This window comes from Etheostoma spectabile, chromosome 20, assembly GCF_008692095.1.
Source record: "Etheostoma spectabile isolate EspeVRDwgs_2016 chromosome 20, UIUC_Espe_1.0, whole genome shotgun sequence".
NCBI classification, from domain to species: Eukaryota; Metazoa; Chordata; class Actinopteri; order Perciformes; family Percidae; genus Etheostoma; species Etheostoma spectabile.
In genome coordinates, this window is record NC_045752.1 from 13323481 (window position 1) to 13345552 (window position 22072).

General features: G+C 41.6%; 2 protein-coding genes across 9 annotated transcripts in view; one reads left to right on the forward strand and one right to left on the reverse strand.

Moving 5' to 3' along the window:
- tfb1m (transcription factor B1, mitochondrial) overlaps positions 1-22072 on the forward strand; it is a 41533-nt gene that overhangs the window by 18028 nt on the left and 1433 nt on the right. The window contains exons 7-10 of one of the 3 annotated variants that reach the window (XR_004327042.1): positions 4983-5110; positions 6108-6372; positions 6418-6742; positions 17374-17377. Coding sequence is in view for 2 of the 3 variants with exons in the window: in XM_032501065.1 (XP_032356956.1) it covers positions 4983-5110; positions 6108-6384 (405 nt within the window). In the remaining variant the exon portion in view is untranslated. Of the gene's footprint in view, positions 1-4982; positions 5111-6107; positions 6385-6417; positions 7061-17373; positions 17378-22072 lie in introns of those variants that run through there. The other 2 variants (XM_032501066.1, XM_032501065.1) reach the window with 2 other exon arrangements.
- tiam2a (TIAM Rac1 associated GEF 2a) overlaps positions 11132-22072 on the reverse strand; it is a 73524-nt gene continuing 62583 nt past the window's right edge. For all 6 annotated transcript variants that reach the window (XM_032501061.1, XM_032501060.1, XM_032501056.1 and 3 more), the window contains 11 exons: positions 20979-21047; positions 20130-20255; positions 19525-19633; positions 16729-16908; positions 16333-16451; positions 15742-15850; positions 15317-15375; positions 15118-15220; positions 14806-14899; positions 13355-13509; positions 11132-13041 (listed from right to left, as the gene is read on the reverse strand). In XM_032501061.1, coding sequence (XP_032356952.1) covers positions 12350-13041; positions 13355-13509; positions 14806-14899; positions 15118-15220; positions 15317-15375; positions 15742-15850; positions 16333-16451; positions 16729-16908; positions 19525-19633; positions 20130-20255; positions 20979-21047 — 1815 coding nt within the window. In that variant the 3' untranslated portion in view covers positions 11132-12349. The remainder of the gene's footprint in view (positions 13042-13354; positions 13510-14805; positions 14900-15117; positions 15221-15316; positions 15376-15741; positions 15851-16332; positions 16452-16728; positions 16909-19524; positions 19634-20129; positions 20256-20978; positions 21048-22072) is intronic.

Below are 22072 nucleotides of genomic sequence, written 5' to 3' on the forward strand. Positions count from 1 at the left end.
TTATTTTGCCTATTCCCCCCCCCCTCCCTTACAGTATAACGACCAGGCATTGACCACAGTGATGTGTAGTCATTATGTCTAGATAGGTTGGTAGCAATTGATTTGTTCAGCTATTGATCTGTTTGTTTAATATGGCCCAGTACTCTATCCATCCATTGTTTTTCCTGTAAACTATCCTTAAGAGACCTTTACTTAAAATGAGATCTGGCCTGCATGCGTGAACGGTGCACACCAAATTACCTCCAGTGTGATGTTGGTGTCGACCTTCAACACTACATTCTCCGGGCTCCTTGTGGGATACCATTGCAGCAGGAAAAGACATTTTCCAGTTTTTCCAACAGGCACACTACAGGATGGTGTGTGTGACCTGTCTCCTTGTGACCAATGAGATCCTAAGTGCTGATGCTGGTGTTGTTCTGTGGGGAGTAAGATAAATAAATAAATAGATTATAGAGGTACTGGATAAAAGGAGAGGAAAAGATGGAAGGAGAGAAGAGCAAAACGCGGTTAACATACGCCTGGTGAGTGCAGATGAGTGACGCTGTGATGTGTGAAGATATTGCAGGCTATTATAAGCGTGGTTCCCTTTATTTTATCACCTCACAGCAGAGCTCTCTAGCTTTTTTTGCACTATAGCTCTGAGGCACAGCCGGACCAGCCACACTCCCTTTTGCCCACACAAGGGGCTTTTATCGTTTAATTTGCATTTTCCTCTTTTATGTCCTCCCTTGCGTAATTGGTTTCCGTGCTCATCGTCTTGCAAAGGCGGTCTGTTCACAGCAGAGATGCAAGGTGTCGTGTGATAGCTGTGATGTCGCTGTCAATGCAATCTTGTTGTGGAACAGTTTCACCAAACATAATACGTGTAAACCTGTTCAAGGCTAAACACATGTGACATGTTGCAAAATTACTGGCATGGATTGAGGAAATGAGTCTCTTCAGCTTACTCCATTAAGACCGAGTCTAAAGCGAACCGTGTGGAATTGCATTCATGACTTTTTAAATGTCCCATCAAAACAATTTTCCTATGTTGTCCCCATGTGCTTTTCCGTTGGCCCAGTAAATAAAAAAAATAAAAAATTCTGCTAAGGTCAACCTTTTCTGTGGCGAAAGTGTCTCTCAAAAGGAGCAGATCTTGTCAAACTAGGGCTACAGTCTTGAATGTAGGCGATTTCATGGGAAGTACGCTGGCCTGCCTGCACAGGAAGCCAAAGCCCTTCCTCCCCTAACCCCTCAAGCAACATCAGCTGAGTATATTCAGCAGCATTGACTGCTGCCTTCTCCTCTCCGAGAGGCTGTGTCCCTCCACTGATGTAATGGAGGTTGTCTTCTCAAGGTATTGTCATGATTAATGCAGCTCTTCCGCCTTTGCAGGATCACTGTGAGCGTTTCTATCTTGTATTCCCTGTCCGTATATAGCTTTCTTCCATCCCCATGCTCTTTCTCAGAACCTGCCATTATGTAAGTGCAAGTGTTGGTGGTTCAGGTAGTGCAGTGGCTGTTGATGCCCCAGGGCCCCTGCCATCTCGTCTGGGTTACGCTTAGAGGGACATGACAAATTATTGCTCACACGCCATTGGGCAAGAACTCACCAAGAAAGAGACGTCTGAGGTGCAAGTGGGGAAAAAGGGGAGCTGGAGAAGCGCAGGGCAAAGCTGGAGTAATAGAGTTTCCTGCTGAGCTTTGGGAAGGTCAAATACATGAAATATGGTAACTCACAAGTATGTTAATACGGATGTGGGACTATGGTACTTAAGTGGGCCAGAAAAGGTCTTAAGTTGCAGACATAGCTGACATATGACTTTTAAATAGAGATCTAACATATCTTGCCCTTTTCAAACGCTGTACCAGGGGAATCAGCATTATAACCCTTCTTTTTTACAGTAAAATGCAAGGTGTGTTTATCTGTATGTAAATTTATTATTTTATTATGTTAAAATTCAATAAAAAAAAAGAAATGCAAGGTGTTAGTTCATCAGATTATTTAGTATACCATACGTATGGAGAGAAGCAGGTTTAAAGTCTATATAAACGTTTAAAGTCTTTGTAAAAGCTCCGATCAAATTAGCCAGATTAAGGGAGTCAGAGCAAGACTTTTCAGTTTGAGTATAGATCCTTACATAAAAAAATCAAATTTAGAGGCCAAATTACTAACAAGGATTCACTCGTTTTCCCTTGCTAAATACAATAGTTTGCTCAAGCCTACAGGACATGATTAACGTCAGAGTATTCCCAGTCTGTCTGCTAACTGAGACCTGTATAAAGAAAAGGGAAGGGGGGTGAGGGATAGGAGAACTTGAGCAAGGGAGAGATATTGAGGTTGTGAGATAGGGTCAATAAGTCAGTCTGTCTGCTACCCCATTTCAGGACCGCCCAGCAGATGCAAAGTATTTTATGGGCCGGGGGGGGGGGTATGTTTATGGCACCTCAATGGAGGGCCCAGGTGACAACGTGTGATTTAAAATGGAGTTTCCTTGCATGTTGAGGTTATCAGGGGAAGGATTAATGGCAGAGAGGGGGATATATTCCAGTGGCGCTACCTAGTGAAGCCATGTAGCAAGGCCATTCATAAATCATAGCAGCAAAGTGACTTGGACAAGCTGATGGCTGAAATGCTGCTGCCTGTATAGTCCGAATATTGACTTTTCCCCTTGCTCCTATCTTAAATCATGAAGTGCAGAATATAAATGGCCTAATTATTCCAACAGAGAGGGAAATTAAAGACATTCCTTTTTATTGCTTCTTCCTAACAGATGGTGGTCTGATCTTGCATCACTAACAGACTGATAGAAGCATTTTTGCGATCCAAATATAAAATCCCAACCAGAATCCTCACATGTTGAAGCGACAGGTGGAGGGATTGATTGTCATAATAAACGTCTCTGTTCTTAACCAAATAACGCAGCCCCCTCTCAATGCCCTTGACAACACCTGCCACATGGCCTTTGCATTTAAAATGCATCATATGAACTAAAAGGTTTAATGTATTAATAATAAACTCATCATGAAGCAGCCGAGAGCATTACTGGCACTGTGAATACACCATGAAGTAATCATTCAATGATAGACTTAAAGATGATAGAGTTAAACATGAAAAGAATCAACATTAAAATAAACATGAGATGTACTCAGCTGGACAGTACATGCACTTACAGCTTCAACTCACAACTATCTTTCTCCCTTAATGTCAAAGAATCTAATGCTGGAGCTGGGTTGATTTTTGAAGCTTTCTCTGCACTATTATTGCACATAACCTTCAGGGCTGTTAAGACGAGCAGTCTCCCTTGCTGCCGTCCCATTAAACGCCACTGCGGCAGGAGGCTCAGAAGCAGCCAGGCATCTCCGGACTACGGGATCTATAGATCTGATAAGAGATAGTGCTGCAGTTTACAAGTGCTACCTCAGTTGTTCGCAGAAAAGGGGAATTTAAACCGCTCATTAGAAATCCTTTGCGTGTCCTCAGATCGCTTTAGTTTTTTCTCTTCTAATTATCGATACCAGCCCCTTGTCCAGGAAAGCAAAAAGGCAGCTGTGAGTGAGTCACACCATCCAGAAATACAATCTTCACAAGGAGCTCCACAAGGCATATAGTCTCAACAGGAGGGCTGTTGAGCTTAAGTAGATGTTGTTTTATTTGACTTCTGTGTATGTGTTTGTATGAGTAAGAGGGGGAAACCAGTCTGCGGGCATGTTTTTTTTTGCATGCTTGACTTGAGATTAGATGTTAAGTGAACATGCTGTGTAGAATGCATGCACCTGCATGCTTCCTTCCTTTACAACTTTTGTCTCCTCTCATTTATATGTCTGCCCATGTACAATATGCATCACCTGTCTTCTCTGGTGTCAGCTTGTATATCCTTCATTGAAAAAAATACCCTATTCCCTTTTTTGATTTCAATTTATTTTCCACTCAGATGAGCTACTTATATAGATTTTCATTTTTTATTTCTTCTATATAAAAGATACATTGCTATATAAAGAGGCTTCTAATGGTTTTCATCTGCTCAGCCAGTTCATAGTACAGTCCCTGTCATTGCTCCCTTACTAGGGAAGTAAGGTTATTGCCATCTATGGAAAGACAGACAGGTGACCGCCCCACTCTGCTGCCAATATTATGGCCTTGTTTGAGGCTGCAAACGCACAGATCCAGATATTCAGAAATATCCGAATGCATTTTGGTTATTTGGATCCCGTCAATGATAATGCTTTAAAGGGGAACTCGCGAAGAGAGAATGTGTGGATGTAGTAGGATGTGCTTGAAAGTTAAGTGTTTTGAGAGAAAGAGTTAGACTCTGCTGAGTCTGGCACAAATACTACAAAAGTGTGTCATGTCAGCTTAGGGCTGGCACAGGAAGGATCGGGAGTCAGCAGCTAGTGAAGAACTAGAGCTAAGGTTACCACCACCACCACCGGTCCTCTGCTTCAGTTCAGTGATTCCCAACCAGCAGTACTTGCGCTGTGGGTACATCAGTAATTGCTGGGCGTTAGTGGAAAGACTGGAGTAGTAGTTTGTAGTTTTGCCCCAACTTTCTTAAGGAGTTGAAAGCAGTTGAGAGATTTAGTCATAGTACCTTTGTCCACATGAGCTCTGTGGCTGCCTAACGTACCAATTCCTGGATCCATATATGTTCATGCTCTATTGGATTCACCCTTGATGCTACAGTGAGTCAGGGTCTTATGTTTTGAGATACTCAGTGGAGAAACGGGAAAGAGGCTCAGATTCTATGGTCCGTCACACAGGTGTTACTGTGGCAACTGGAACCGGCTCACCAGCCAGCCATGCTGCGTCATCTCATTTTTTACCATTCCTCTTTTCTTTTATCCCAGTTTATTGATCCCTCCCCCTCCCCTCTCGCTTTGTATCTCTGACATTTGTCAGGCAACCTTTCTCTCCAGCCACACTTTGCATTCTCCTCACACCTACCGCAGTCTGCAATCTTGTTTTAAGGTGTCTCTTTCTCTTTTTGTGTGTGTGTGTGTAGGTGGATGTGGGAGTAGTTCACTTCACCCCTCTGGTTCAGCCCCAGATACAACAACCCTTCAAGCTGGTGGAGAAAGTCGTCCGGAACGTTTTCCAGTTCCGCAGGAAGCACTGCCATAAAGGAGTAGAGTAAGCACAGTTTTACAACTTGATGTAGCTTGCAAAGCATCTATCCTCACTCTCTTTTTTACTTTTTAATCATGTCTCATCATCCTCATCTATCATTCGCTCTACATTTTTCATTCCCTGTTTTCTGACAGCTGTGTCTTCATCTCATCATTAATTAGAATGGTTTTGATTTGGTTTTGCTTTGTCTTACACACACACACAAAACTGTCAAATAAATTCACTACTTTTTAGGCTTTCTGGAACCAAATGATGAAGATCGAAGCATGCTGAGAGCTCTGTTCAAAACCACTAGCAACAAACCAACACGTCCACACGCATGTGCACACTGGCCGTCGCCCCCGTGCCTGTTAGGAAGTGTATGTAGGCCCACATAACAAAAGAACACTGGCTGTGCAAAAGAGAGCAGCAATTATGAGTCATTGAGGTGGCATAGGAAGACGAGGCAGCATGTTTTATGTAACTACGGCGGGTTTGTGGCACCAAATTGGAAAGGAGGCACCAGCACCGAAGCGCCTAAAAAGCATCTGTACTGCTAAATGTGAGAGGGATTGGCTATTGCTTACAAACCTGCAGCGGAAGAACAAAGAGGAATATTTAAGACAAGGAAATGTCTTTTAAAATGAAGGGCTACCTCTGTGTAATAAATATTCTGAAGAAGCCTTTTAGGGTGAGGACCAGCAAAAGAAGTAAAAATTGGACATTAAAATTATAATTGCCCTCTTAATGTTGGAGAAGTTTGTGTCAGAGTGAGTTTTGTGTCAGTGTCTAAGTCCCTTGACTATGAAGCATGGCAGTGGAACAAGTTAACAATTCATGAGCAGCTCTAGCCCTTTGTGTGATTTCAATTAACTTCACAGATTTGAAATTATCGCTGAGGGATAATTTCTTTCTGTTTGAACTTTATAATGTCATTAAACTTGCATGATCATTAAGATATCAAAGCGACCTGAGTGTTGGAATCTGTACCATGTCTTCATGTTTTCTTTCCTCCCCCCAGAAAGTTGTTCCCTGAGGCATGTCGTGTAGAGCTGACACAGGAGATGATGCAGAAGGCAGACGTGGACCCTACTCTACGCCCCACAGATCTCACCATACCCCAGTTCAGGGCTTTAGCGGATGCCTATGCTCATTTCTGCTGCCATGACCCCAGTCTGCTCAGCTATGAGTTCAGAGAGGAGCTCAGACTGAAGCACCTCGCGAGGCAAAGAAACAAACCAATGGACACATTTATGGACAAGCCAACCGGCACACCACCCAATCCTCAACCCTGCTAAATAAAACAAAAAGCACAGAAACTAAGCAAAGCCCACTAATAGCCTCTGTTAGCACAGAGAGACGACAAACTGCTCTTAGTCTAAGCCTTGACATTTCCACTGGCATAGGCATGCATTTTTAAAAACCTTTTCCCTGCACCAAGGGAGCAATAGGTAACCTGGTATACATGAAATACTGGAACAGAGACAAGAACCACAAGGCCATAAAGATCCTGGGTGGGTTGAATCCGTTCCAAGACCTGGCGCCAGGAAAGGACAGCTCATGGCAGGCATGTGTAGTTACCCACAGTAGCTCTTTAACTGTGAGTATCTCTGTATTTCACCATTCTTACTTCAGATCCAACTTGCATGACACCTTGTCCCGAGGGACCTGAAAATGGGAACTACATGGCAGCACTGGGTAGCCAGGCCATCTTTTTCCCTCCTCCCTATGTACTGTATTGCTTAGTCACTTGGAAGACCGAGCTTAAACGGAGGAGGAAAGTGGTGGGAATTTATCAGCTCTAGAAAGAATTTAGTTGTTAAATGAAGAGGAATCCACTGGTAATGTCTATATTTATAGAAACATAAAAAAAAAATTAAACCCAATCTGCAATTAATCGAAATTAATCAAATCTAGCCCTTTACCTTTTCAAAATGCAAATCAAATCAGATGTGGAAGTGATGTGTCAGTGGTGTGAATTGTATGTTTTGTATTAAAAAATAAAATAAGAATAAAAGTGTTGTTACAAGTTTTAAATATTCATTTTTTGAAAGCTAGAATGTATTATCAGCTACAGAACATGGCAGGGCTGCTGCCTGCCAGTGTGGCAGATGGCAAGCTAAGGTTGAGTTGCCAGAGGGAGAATTCACTCAGTTTTGATGATTGGTGAGTGTTAAGTCTTCAACCACAATCAGGATTCCATAAGATCTACATGGCAGAGATGGTATGTAGGGCTGCCAAGTTGGCAGCCTTGACGCGGTGTGTTATCAAGAGAGCTCTGTGCTGGTTTTGTGTTATGATAAGCTTTCATATTCGGAGATGATAGCATGTGTGGGAAGAGATTGGAGGGAGAGAACTGACGTCACGCGCAATGGGAAAGTAATTAGCCGCTAATGAGATACACCTGTGCATTAGCGAGTAGCGATATTTGTTATGTCACGCTGAGAAGATTTTGCTGTTGTTTGGACCATATCATTTCTGTAAGCCCATAACTAACTTCAGCTGCCCAGTGTACACAAATTAAAGCTAGAGGACGACTACGAGCTCCCGTTTCCACCAGCCTCGCGGGAGACCCGAGTGCAGCTAGGTGAGTCAGAACATCCTCACGTGAAATTGGTTGCAGGTATTGGACACATATTGTAAAGAGCCAACTAATTTAAAACCTGTATATGAAAGTCTCTTAACAGTTAATCATGACATGTATATCTAAGATGCACCAGTTTTTGTATGATTGCGTTTTAAAAACGTAGTATCACGAATAAAAATATCAATGCTAATGTAAACAATGCAGTTCTAAATACCGTGTGTGTATCTATTATAAAACACCTGTATTAAAACGCGAATACATATAAAAGTAGAGAAGTATCCAACATTATTTCAATTTATTACCATTGTTATGATTCCTTTATGATCATTTGATCAGTCGTGCTAGGTTTTGTATACAATATACATATGCAAAATAACTCCCAAAAAGGTGTAGCTAGTGAAGTAAAAAGTATACTCCCTTAGAACAAACTAGAAAATAATTTTCTTGCAGACAATGCTTGTGAATGCTGAAAAGCTAAATTCCTAAAGCTAAACTGGATTGCTGGCATAATTGGTAAGAAGAAGATGAAGTAGTGGGAATGGTTTTAACTAGTATAAATTTGATTTAAATGTTTAATAGGCCTACCAATAATATATCAAACGAAAGTGGAATATTTTAAGTTTTATATACACTGTCTTGAGATGGCATCTCTTAAGATTTGATACTATGATAAAATTGAATTGGTTAAAATGTGTAAAAAGGTGAAGTTGTAAAGAAATGGGGAAAGTGGAAATGGTTCTAATAAATAAAGGCTTTAAAAGCCAAATAATACCAATATGGAATGGCATTTTTTTGCATAAACTGATGCTAAGCTGAATTGCCGGCTTTACTTCGGATGAAGAAATCAGAGTAATGAATGAGTTGGTGTAATGGGTGGGTCAAATTTGGAAAATCTCAAACAGCTGTGTTCAATATTTATAAAGTACGAAAATAATTGTATAAAACTCCTAATGAACGAATGATGTGGAACATTTTTAGGCTTGAATTAAGTATGAATCCCTAAATCAGACTTTATTTAGCATAGAAAGCTGTATAATTATTCGAAAAGTGGAAAAGGAGTTTGAGGATGCAAAATACAGAGTAAAAAATAAGTTCCAATGTCACGCCTATCCTTGCCACTGTTTCTTTACATTGACGGAGAAAGACATATAGGTATGTAGAGAGAGGCCCCGTTTTCACCGGTTATTAAAATCCTAAGTACACTCACTTGGTTGAGCGTGTGCCCCCATGTACAGAAGTTCAGTCCTTGTCGCAGCAGGTTTTGTTCCAAAAATGTAGCATTTTGAATAAAAATCATTAACGCGTCATAGTATAGTACGTTGCTAAAAGTCATAGTATGGTGTGACTTTCCTCTGGACATCAGACTTAGAAAATAATTTGCACTCGTTGGGAATCAAACCCCCAACCAGTCTTCAAACCGACCGAGCCAAAGAACAAGTTTGTTGGAAAGTCATAGCACAGTATTTTGGGGGGGGGGGGAACAAATCATTAAAAGGTTCCGTGGCATGAACATTTTTACTTAGAGATTTTTCAACATCAACATGCGTTCCCACAGCCCGCCCATGGTCCCCCAGTGGCTAGAAACAGCAATAGGTGTAAACAGAGCCCTGGGTATCCTGCTCTGCGTTTTGACAAAATGAAAGCTCAGATGAGCCGATCTGGAATCTTGCTCCTTATGAGGTCATAAGGGGCAAGGTTACCTCCCCTTTCTCTGCCTTGCCCGCCCAGAGAATTTGGCGCACCTATGAGGGAGAGACATAATGGCTTTAAAACGAGCCAAGTGGCAGTTGGTCAAGGCTACAACCCCCACCTTGTCAAAAGATGGAGAGTGTGTGTGTGTGTGTGTGTGTGTGTGTGTGTGTGTGTGTGTGTGTGTGTGTGTGTGTGTGTGTGTGTGTGTGTGTGTGTGTGTGTGAGAAAAGTAATGGTATAATATTGAAAAAAGTGATTCATATAGTATATCAAAGGTCATAGTATATTAATTAGTAATAAAAGGCAGTATAGTATATCAAGAAGTTGTAATAGTATAGCATGTCAAATAATCCTAGTGTGCGTGTATATAATGTCAAAAAATTATAGTCATAGCATTTCAAAGAGTGAAATGCTGTGGTGTAGGTAACTGGAGGACATTTATAATCATTTTATACCCACCACCCTTCATAGTTAACCTGGATACCAAACTGCCACAGCGGTCTGTCAGTGCATGGTAAGTGTAGAAATCACACCGGACTTGAACCAAACTGACTTGTAGCGGTTATCCATCCACCATCATGACAGCTTCACTCAAATGATTTGTAACAGATTGTTAAATTGTGCAATGACTCTAAAGTAGTAAAACACCACAAGCTGCTTCACCTGTTATTCTGCAACATAACCTGTCCACACACATTTGCTTTTAAAAAGTCCCATGACATGATTCTCCTTGGATGCTTTTATATAGACTTAGTGGTCCCATAATACCGTTTAGGAAGTCTCCTTCCCCAAATTCAGCCTTGGTGCAGAATTACAGCCACTAGAGCCAGTCTGTTACAACTGCTGTCATATTTGTGTCTAGTTTTAATTTGTTTTCACATGCAAATAGTGCTGTGGTAATTGAACCCATGATTGGCTACAGCTGGGGATCACCAGATATTTAAAGAGCCAAGATGGCGGCCGTCGACGGGCAACGGGTATTCCTCACCGGTCACACTTTTCTTTGTTCAGCTGTTAGATTAGGTACTTCTTGTTTCAATAGTAAGGGTGGACCTCCAGGTGTGTTAATGTTTTCTCCCGTACAGTTAGGAGGTAAGTCATTGTCATTCTTTTGGTTACTATCTTAATTTGTAGACTTTGTTTTTTTTATATATTGGTAGGCCACCCTGATGACTTATTTAAGTTACATATCTATGTTTAATTAATGTCAAATACGTTTGACCTTAAAACTAGTTTTGTGGCTACTTGGGAGATGGGGAAGATTGCATTTTCTCAAAAGACAGAGCAGGATACCCAGGGCACGGATTACACCTATCGCCTTTTCTAGCCACTGAGGGACCTCATGTTAAAAAACCTTAAATTAAAATTTTCAGGCCATGGTACTTTTTTTTCTTTTTTAAGTACTAATTAAATTTACCACAATAGAATGAAATCTAATTGTCCTTGTGGTAATGCAAAATGTGCTCAGCCAATTGAAAATGTCCCAACGTAGCTTGGTTAATTTCACACGTCAGTGTATAAAATCCAAGCACTGCAGTAAAGTTTATGTAATGTGCCCCACTTCTGTCAGATAATTAGATATTCTATTGAGGAATTACCTTTTTTTTGTATCCAATACCTAGATTTCTTATGACAGCTAATCAGGGAATGGTGGCAAGTTGAGCCCAGGAACCAAGCTTGAGAAGAGACTTCAGCACTGCTTTACCCGTCAGAACAACTGAAATGACAGACTTTGAAGGGCAAGTTGAAAGCACTGTTCTCCAGGCGTCATTCAGATAAAACTTTTATTTATAAAACAATTCCATAAGAATGGGGTATTCACATTCATTGGTATTCTAGCATTAAAGGCATGGTAAGGTAAAGCATGTAGCAGTGAGTTGCCTTTTATAGTACCTTTTTTAGTACTTTAAACTATGGCAAACAAAGCTTTTACAAAAATATAAGCTGCATTTATTGCTAATTCCTGCATTGTGTCTTACCTGTACAGTGTCAAATGTGTAAGAATACATTGTTTCAAAGATAAAAACGATTGTATATACAGGACACAAACAGAAATAAAACATTGGCTTTTAAACATTGCAGTTTAAAATCAGGCAGCCAGAGCGCAACATTTCAATGCATAAACTGAAAATTACAATCTTCAGAGTAAAGACCGTAAGCTACATTTAAAATTAAGTGGGGAAAAAATGTCAAATGGTATTGCTTTTTTTAATATACTAATGTACCAAATTGTTAGCCAGTTCAAGCCTTCACCCAAAGTTAGTTTGCTAAGATATGCATAATCAACTCTATTAATAAATAAACAGCATTAATAACATTAAAACCTGTACAGATAAAAAATATTTCAAATTTATGGGCAAACATTGTACTGTAGTGCACAAAAAGGTTTAGTTGCGAAAGTCAATGCCCTGCCTGTTTAGGCCAGCCAGTATCTCTAACATGAACACCACAGGTCTTTGGATCTTTTTAGTCCACGACAGCCTTTAATCAAGTGCCATGAAAAGGTAATTTCTAAAAACCAATGAGCTACAGTGTTTGCTTCTGTGACACCAAATGAAAAGTTTACCAACCAATGAACTCGTGACCTGTGTGAAGGCCTGCTGCCCGGCAAACTGTGCCTCCAAAAACGTATTCCCATGGCTCTATATGCACTACAGACTTTTCTTCCTGTTTAACATTTGGTACTGACAAGGACATTCTCTCCATTTCTTCAAAGGTCAACCAGCATGAGAAACTAGGATGGAATACGTCGCTGAGGAAATTTCAGTTATCATTGGGGGAGAAACTGGGTCTGTCAGCCAAGTCTTCTATCAGAACTGACATTTTGCATCTAACTTTTAGCTGGGAGGTTTGTGGCTTACAAAAGCGACTTGAGTTTAGGCACAGCTTCACTAATAGAGCCAGCAGTGAGCCACAGGGGCTTTGGTCAGTCTCTCACCTTGAGGCCCTGGTACAGTATATATCTACTCTTCTCATCCAGTCCGCTATGAGGAGGTGGCATTTCCAGATTTAGTGGCACAGATCTCAATGGAGTCATAGAAACAGTCTTCATTCACTACAGAAGCCAGACTTTGGACGCTGAACTCTCTCTCCAACAACGTGTTGATGTCCATGACCCCTGACGACGCTGCTGCATCCGTCTGGCTGTCCAGTGACATGCTGTATGCATTCATGTTTAACAGTGCACCTTGGCTCCTCTTCAAACTGCTGGCTTTCTTTTTAACAGCATTACAGCGTCCTCGCACCAGTTTGGGTTGGGTCTCTGGAGTGTCCCCCACTCCCTCAGGTTGAACACAGGGAGCTGGTGCAGCATTCTCTGAGAGTTTAAGGTGGAGGAACTGAGCCTCAATGGCGCTAGTTGGGGAACTGCTTTCTCCACTGCCCCTCCTTGTCCCCCCCTCGCTAAAGCCGTCATCATCATCACTTAAAATATCAGACTCTTTCACAGCAGAGGTGGAGCCGGATTGCGAGCTGGATCCAGGTGTCTGAGGCCAGTTCTGCTGGACAGGGAGGCTGTGCATCTCAGAGGAGGTGCAAGGGGGAGGTGCCCCTGATAAACTGTAGGTTCCACTGCTCAGGCTCCCCTCATCTGAGTCTGGCCCCAGCTTGGGATTCCCAGCCTGAGAGGCGAGATCTCCAAGTGGCTGTTTACACAACCAGGAAGCCCTGGTGGAACCTAGTAACAAATGTTGCGATGGAAGTTAGAAATGCCACTCTTATCTGAGCAAAACACTTACACCCTCAGCCCCTCTAGCATTTTATGACCTAAAAAGTGAGATATGAATATAAAGTACATGCATACTTAGCATAACACAGAAAGTTTTAAAGGCTAAATATCAGTCAGCAAGAATCACTCCTCTGCCATATGGACATGTTTTTATAGGAAAACATCCCAGGAGGCAGTACCTAGTACTGGAAACAAATGTTGAATTTTGTTTATAGATCTTTAATTGAAAAATATCTATATAAGAATGTTTCTGAACGCTCACCTATCCTGGCGGAGGAGGGCAAGGTGCTGCGCAGGGGGACTAGGCGCTCCTTACAGCCTCTCTCCAACGTGCCCTCACTCCTGATGTTCCGCTTCACATTCTCCCTGAGGATGGAGCGGATCACCTTGATGATGTTGACCTTGTTCTCTGGCACACTGAGGAGGACACAGCAGAGGTACCATAGTAACATGAGCACAGATATGTTAAACTTGATTTCTGAAGCTAAATATAGATTAACGGGATTGGTGAAAGTTCCATTGTGTCCCCAGCGAAATGGGTGAGGTAATTCATTAGGAGGGATCCCAATTTCACAGTGTGTAATGAGAATTACCAATTGGGTCACAGTTTTTACTGCTAAGCTACGGCGTTGTGTCCCTTTCAGAGTTCTGTGTCGGGGTTGACAGTGTTTCTTTGCATCGTGGTGCATTTCACCGCCAGAACGCTTGAGGGTCAATAGAAAAACTCTTTGTTTACTTGTGTATTGGTGTGGGGGGGGAGTGGGTGACAGCAATTGTCTTTGGAGTGAGTTGTAACTCTAGAGGCACAGTGAGAGAAACAATGCATCTCCCCACAGTGGGAAATCTGTAGCAGGAAAAGTTAACACTCCTTGATTTCATGTTTATGGAGAAAAACCAGGAAAGGGCTTTAAAATAAATAGGAAAATGCTACATGAATGGGGGACAAAATTTAAAATATTCTAGTGGATATACTATACATTTTCTGTTCTACAACTATTGTAAATCATTACAGGTATAGTTTGGCTTCTGGCTGCATATTAGCTGAGGATAAAGACCTCATGAGAATAATGTCAAAAGAAAACAAGCATTTATTTTGCTTCTGTAAAACATTTTCTTAATTTGAATCATCACTTCAGCCATTTTTATTTACTTTAATGAGGTCAGAACGTATTACATTTTAAATATGTTTGAATAAATTACAAGATCATTCCAGCTGATCACCACTTGGGTCTTTCTTTGTAGCCATGACCATGCTTTCCATCGATAATAGCAACAATAAGATCTGTGTAACATGTCTAAAAAGACATCTGAATGGTTGCTTGTTTAACCAAACCTTTTTTTGGAGAGAAGGCGAACAGTAACATGATTACCTAAACTGTCTGTAAACACCTATCACAGGGGATTGTTTACAGATCAATGCTGACCAACTGTACTTGCCATGGTTGTGTTTGGTTAGAAACCGACACTATGGCCATACACAAAAAAAAAGTGGGTTAGATAATCTGGCTAAACTGCTTGTTTACGACCACCTGACTGCTTTCATTTCTTGCCCCGTTGGAAAGCAAATTGATATTAAGTACAATGTTATAATAACCAAAGAAATGGTAGGGAAAAAAGAAGACTAAAATAATAAACCATAATTATTCTGGTATGTGTAAAGAGTTCTATGAATGCATACCAACATTAATCCCGCCTGAAAGTTTAATCTCTGACCTGCTACACAGCTGGAAGACAGTCTCCGGTCTCCCTTCTACTTCAGACCTGGAGTGAATCAGCTCCCAGATGCAGCTGCTTTCTGTGCCTGTTCCTGGGAGAGTGGGGGAATAAAGGAGAGGGCTTTTAATCACACGGTCCAAATATGGTTTTATGGCTTTAGAAGGAGATAAAGATGGAACGAGCAGAAATGCCAGGTGGGTGGGCAAGGAGAATGAGCTGAGGTGGTTTGTGTGGGGAAAGACAAAGGGGGAGAAAGAACAAAAAGATTTAGTGGGGATACTGTGGCCGTTTGCCAGCCTCTTACTGTACCTGCAGTATTTCCCAGTCTGACCTGCAGCGCAGAGAGTGGAATGAGCCAACGGAACTTAAAAGGGTCCGAATCTCCATGAGAAAGTGCTGAACGAGAGTTGGTCTGCCACATAGGGGAGAACAGAAAAATTCTAAGTTTCACACCAAAGACACTATTTGTGGCTTGTGAGAGCAAATGAATGCAATAGACAATGCTTACCATCTTCTTCTTCAGCTTGTTGTTTTCCCTGAAGACCAATATCACCGCTTTCTTGAACACTGGTGAGCGAGAACACATCAGTGTCTTAGTTTTTACTGCAAATGCCTCTTGGGGAAAGCGACTGAAGGAGTGCAACCCACATAAGCATTTCAGATGCCAGCTTGAAGCCTTAAAGCACTACAGACCTGGATGTTTGCGTGCTATTGCAGACACAATTTTGTGTGGCTCTACAGAAAACCCAGGACACTTGGATTAAACTTAAACAGCCACAGGTAGCATACAAAATGGTCTGCTATATTGTTTGTGCTCAAAGCCTTAAGGTGAAACAATGTCTGGTGTTTAATAGGTATGCCAGTTAGGACATTGATTGCCAGAAACATTTGGAGTGTAGCAGGGTGGAAGTTGAGGGTAGGGTGCAGACTCACCAAACACGGTCATGTCGGGGTGTTTTCTCATGCGACCCAAAGATGTATGCGGGTTGAGCCAAACCACTGAGGAATGCATGAGAAACTCTCCCATAGAAATCTCTGTGACCTAAGACACATGAGACTGTTTACAAAATCGGGAGAGACGGAAGAATAACAAGCCAGACTTTGGGCTTTCTGCTGGAGCATACTGCTGTATGATACATATCAAATATCCATTGCACTCCATAGACACTACAAAATGGTGTAATAGTTGACTTTTAAGTAAACTAATATTGTATTTGTCTGAGCGCTGTTAAAATAAATAAATAAATAAATACATTCCCTAGACAACATTATTTGGCATTCACTTTGAATATTTAATCAATTTTGAATGTCTTCAATCCCTGGAGGCAATGTACAGAAGACAGCGTAAACATATGGAGCTAAACAGCCCCACTTTGATAATGTACAGATAGTTAACTAGGTTGAAGTAGTCAATCACTGATTGTGATAAGTATTTAGTCCTGGGAAACGGATCTGTACAACGGCCGCCAAGGCAACTTAAAATATATTTAGTATGATTATAAATCTTACGAAATGTGCATTTACCTCTTTATCGTGGCCACTCTGCTCAGAAACTAGCTGATCAAAAACACAGCCGTAATCCTCATAGATCTTCTGCATCTCATTTATGTGGCTGGCCACCTTCTCCATGGCTTTCAGAGCCTCTGTAGGAAGAACAGAATGAAGTAAAGGGGATCGATTCTTGACTGCATATTTGGGTGCTTTGCTTACAGTAGCAAGTTGTATTTGCTCACTGTGTGTGCATTGTGTAGGGGAAAATGCTATGTCTTATGTGCCAAGATCTGTCACTTAATGTTCCCAGGCATGACAGCATGACAAGACGACCCTAAAATGACAAGTGTGAACATGGCCTGTATTTATAGCACATCCTCCATGTGTATGGATGTCCACTTGTCTTTAAATATAATTTTTTCTCCCTACCGGTGAGGTGGTAGTGTTCCTCGCTATCAGCATTAGTAAGGGACACCAGCTCCCTGAGCAGCAGGGGATACTTGAGAACCCTCTGCACTGGTTTAATCAGGTAGGACTCCAGGGTGGAGGAGTGCTGCTTGGTGGGGTTCCTCGCATCCAGGAATTCCTTGAATGCCTGATCCGTCTTAGCTAAAAAAAAAAAAAAAAAAAACACAAACTGAATTAACATGAATCTTTTAGCAGTTGTCTATATTTAGGTCCAAACCAATACCCATGCTACCATACTAGATTATTACTATATGTATTGCAGAAAAAGATTCCCTTTTGTTCCAAGACATTTTATGTCAACGCAGTATGCCAGAAATACCAGGATGTCCTACTACAGCCGGTCACATTTTGCAGTATGCTTTTCTGACCCACAATCCTCTGCACAGGGGAAAATACATCACACCAACTGAGCTGCTAAGAGCACAGACTGATGACGGCTCATTGACAGACACCTGTGACAGATATATGACCAAAAGGGTCAAAGTTCAATGCCTAATGTTATGAAGAATAGTGTGTCCAATTGTATGCATTCTGTATGCAACAGTACATACTTTGTAAGGGCACCTGCACTTTGTACTAAAACTAAAAGTATGCCATTTGAAACAGCAGTGTTTGTGTTTCTTGATGTACTTCGATTGTTTCATGCATACACAGTGAGAAATGTGTGGCTATATTGCAAGCCAAACTCAGATCTGAAATTGCTGTATGCAGGCCAGTGCAGAATCATGGTGCAACTAGCTCTCTCCAGCAGGGGGTAGTGTAGGCTTCTCCAGTACCATGACCACCGCAGCATTTAAGTGTAAACATCTTAAAATGCATCACATATACTCACCTCATCACCTCCGAGAATCATAAATAGAAGACAAGCGGTTTTCACAAAGCAAAAGTATTTTTTTTTTTTAATTGTTTTTTAATCTAGCAGAATTGTGGTGAGTTACTTAAATATTAAAACTGTCTTATTTAAAACCTGGCGGAAATGATCAATTTGGGACTCCTTAGTTCACGAAGAAGCCAAAAGCATCGTGTGAAATGGCTGGTATGATACAGAATGAGCCTTCTGTAAAGGTGATGACATTCTCCCTGAGCAGTATGCTTCCACGACGCTTACTGAGGGGGGCCATTAAAGTATTAATTATAGCACTCCCAGCCAAAGAAAGGCAGCTGCATTGACACCTCCTAGAGTAATTGGCAGACAATTAACAAGTCGACAAATAAACAGAAACTAGGCAACCCAGGGCCCTTGGCGTGATTGGAAAGGGAGGGGGAGGGGGAGGGGGGAGAGGGAGGGGAGATGGGCATATAATTACTTTAAGGGTTGACAAACTCCCACAGATCTCTTCGGTTCACTTGGAGTTTTGACCACGCTGAGCCAACTATATACACTCTGTGTGCAATGTGCAACTATTTGCCTTGTTATACTTGGCTATTCTGATCTGTACTGTGCAATTATTGTGCTACATGTTGTTCTAATATAGTTAGTGTGTACCAACCATAATACAGCACACTCGCCATTGAATGCTTTGGTTAAAGAGTTGGATGTATGAGGTTTTCCCTTCACACAAGCACTTGGAGCCATTTTGGGCCAAGCTTGCACTACCCAGACTTAAGTAAAATAATCACTATACCCAGATCTCAGATGCTGTTTGAAAAGGAACATCAGTAATCTATGACCATATAAATCTTAAATAAAAAAATAAAAAATAGATATAGAGGCGTTGAATCTTTGACTGGGTAGAGCGTAGCACTTCGGTTTACATTTGGATGACAGATTTTGTTTTTTTGCATCAAAGAAGCATTTCAGCAAAGGATCTTATAGCCCGATGGTGGAAAAATACATGTATAAACATTTTCACACTGCAGAAAACTTTCATGCACCAGTGTTTCTTTGATAACCATATTTACCAAATGTTATTCTCCTCTAGGTAATTCTGACCGCTCAGGGACTTTTCAGATTGTTTTACTTTTTCTAATCCTATTAAATATCCATCCCGCTTCTTACTTCGAGGAATATCCCACGTAATTCTAGTAATGGGGCAGATTTAAGCAGCACAACTTGCCCACCCCATCCCCCCATGTCAGCAAAGAAGCCAATCTTCTTACATTTATCTCTGTACTGGGCAGCGTTCCCAAATAGTGGCAGAAAGGCAGACGTCGTAGAAGGCATAAATCAACTTTAAAATTTCTACTCTGTCACATGCTGAAGGCAACGCAAGGAATTATTGGGGCTCTTAGGTTGTAACGGTCTGCGGTTTGTGGACAAGGTTATTCAAAGTCTGTGTAACAATGAATACATGTGCCACTATTTGTTTGTACTTTATCTGCTTGTAAAACAGGTAATAGATTTGCATATTTAGAAACTGTTGATCACAAAATGAAAGGTGGATTTTGTTTCCCCCAACACTAATATTTTGTGTCCTGGTCTTTGCATGATAATAGAGATGGAACAGGTCTTGATGGAACTGGCAAGGCATCACTGGCCTCACTTTCATCCATTTCCTCCCTCTGACATATTTACTGTTATACCTAATTGATATGTTTCCTAAGAGAGAAGGCCAAACCTTCCAATAGTGAGTGCCGTGAGGCGTCTCTGATGCAACGTAGGTGCAAAGAAGCTGAATTCAGTGGAGGTGTGGGACACTTTGAATGAGTATGTTTCTGCAGATGTATTTATGTCAATTTTCTATTTTACTTTATGCTGGACGCTTATGTGTAATTAGGCCATCATGTATTCTTCATGTGTTCAGCTGTGTGTTGTACCTCTCTCCAGGACCTTCTGGACCTTGATGTGGTTGGCACAGAAGCCGCTGTAGAGCTTGAAGTGGTCAGCGTAGTAGAGGAACGAACCCCCAAGAGAAAACAGCAGCTTCTGTTAACCAAGACAGTGTGAGAGAAAAACAACGGCAGGGACTGAGTGTTACACACAGATGGCGAAAGAGCGATGCTTCACAAAGCCAAATGAGTACAGAGAGGGGGGATGAAAGAGTGCGAACATGTGAAGTCATGACCGAAGCACTCTGTCCTCCCTCTCTTGGGAGACTATCCAAATGCCCCCTGTCCTCTCCCTTCTCACCTAACCTCTCGAGTACACTAGCTTTCAGCAGCTCACAATCCAACCAGTGAACTGCCACCTCGATCAATAGACCCCACAAATTGTCATGTCAAGCCTACAAATCAGCCTGCGATGCTTCTGTCACACCACCTTAATTATTTATAAACATCAAGATCTCAAAGATCATACCTTTCTTCAGAAAAGTGGCTAAAATCCCCTGGTTTGAGAAAAATGTCTGTCTATTAATAAGCATGGAATCCCCACACTTTGGACATTTAATCAATAAGAGTGAGTGCGTGTGTGTGAGTGAGACCTTGAACTGTGAGGGGGTTTCGAGAGTGCTGAAGTCAGGTGAGGAGGCAATCCTCTCCTCCAGGGTCTGTAGAAAGACCCTCTGGAAGTCCAACATCTCTGGCAGGCTGCCAAACAGACTGTCCATCTGAGGAGGAGACAGGGTCAGAGGGTTGGTGAGATAATGAATAGAAAGAGGTGAAGACAGAAGAGGTAGTATGGAATTGTGGGAAGGTAATGGAAAAGGATGAATGAGGGAACAAAATAGAAAAAGGAGGGGGGAAAGGGAGAAGGAATGAATATAAGGGTAGAAAAGAAAAAAAAGGGCTAAGATAGCTTGTAATTCTTAACAGTCAGTCAGACAGACAGACACCCTGAAGTGTTATAAAACCTTCCCTCTGACAATGGGGACGAGCTTAGCCCTGCTAGAAAATGCACCACATGCACACTAACAAACAAACTTTTAATGTCTAGCACACTCTCTCTGACACATACAGTACCCAGGGTCATCACATCCCTTCATTAAAAAACCAACAGGCTGTTGTCCACTTTGTGCCTGGACACGTCCCACTGTCCCAATATGGCCTTTTAATTTACCCCAGTGCTCAGTGGCATTTACCTTTAAACTAGTCTTTATTATTGGTGTGTCCCAGTGTGACATTAGAAGGTCAGTGTAGGGGAATGCTAATTTGTCCTCCAGTCAGTCACAATGGCTGAGGGAGCTATGTCCTAACAGAGTTCATCAACATCACCTCTGGGTAACTCAATGAATTCCACATCCTATTTAGCCTCAACATCTCCTAGGACACACCTCCAGATGTTAAAGCTCTCATAAGGCTTACCATACCACACCCAAACCCACCCACCCTACCTCGTCCAATGTGAGGAAGGTTTCATTTTGCAGGGGTTTCAGGTAGATCTCGAACAAACAGGCCAAGTCCTGTGCACAAAAAAATAGAGAGGAAGGTCAAAGACAATGAATCAAACCGTCAAGTCAAATCAATTTCATCATTAGATTACTAGATTATTATTAGATAATTTTTCCTTTTATAATTTCCAACTGTCTTCTTCCCACAGTCCCTTAGCCTTTTTCCTCCATCTTCTCCCTCCACCCCCACTACTTTAATGTGGCTGTAGCTTGTCTTGGTTTCAGTGGAGATATTCTCATTAGGTTGATTTATGAGCCTCCTCCTCCTCATCCCCTTCCCCAAACAGTCGCTGCTGGTGCATGGATACGGGCGAGCAGGCCTGCATCAAGGCACTCTGGGAACACAATCTTCTCACTCAATTACAAATCAACGGCCAGTTGAAGAGGAGGGGTGCACGAGAAAAGGGATTTAATGAAAAATGACGAAATGAAAGAGGAAAGGGAAAAAATGGCAGCCATGACAAGTGTTGCAGAGACAAGAAGATCCTGAATGTGGCTTTTTAATGCGTGTCAGGAAGGAAAAGGTCAAACTGGAAAACATGATGGCAGCAACATGATTGGCCGGGAAGAAGATAAATAAGGCGAGAAAGGAGGAGGAGGGATGGAGGAGATGTGACACAGGAAACAGTTTCAGTTTCATTTCTTCTCTTGATTTTTATGTCCCATGTCACTCCAAAGCATAATATCTTATATTAAAGGAAAAGTTCAGCATTTTGGGAAATAAACATTCACTTTCTTGCTGAGACTTGGATAAGAATATTGGTATCACCCTGGAACCAGCAGCCTTTTCTGTCCAAAGGTAATAACACCACATACTAATTGGCTTGTTATACTCTCTTCTTTCCATTTGTATAAAAAACAAAGTCTAAAAACAAGAATTTGATGTTTTACAGGGGGTTATGTGCAAGATTATTTCTTGACTGGGAGCTAACTTCCTGTAGTCCCAACTGCTCCTGTCAAAGAAATATAACATCACAACTAACCCCCCCCCCATAAAACCACAACTTCCCGTTGTATTTACACGTCAGTTTTAACAA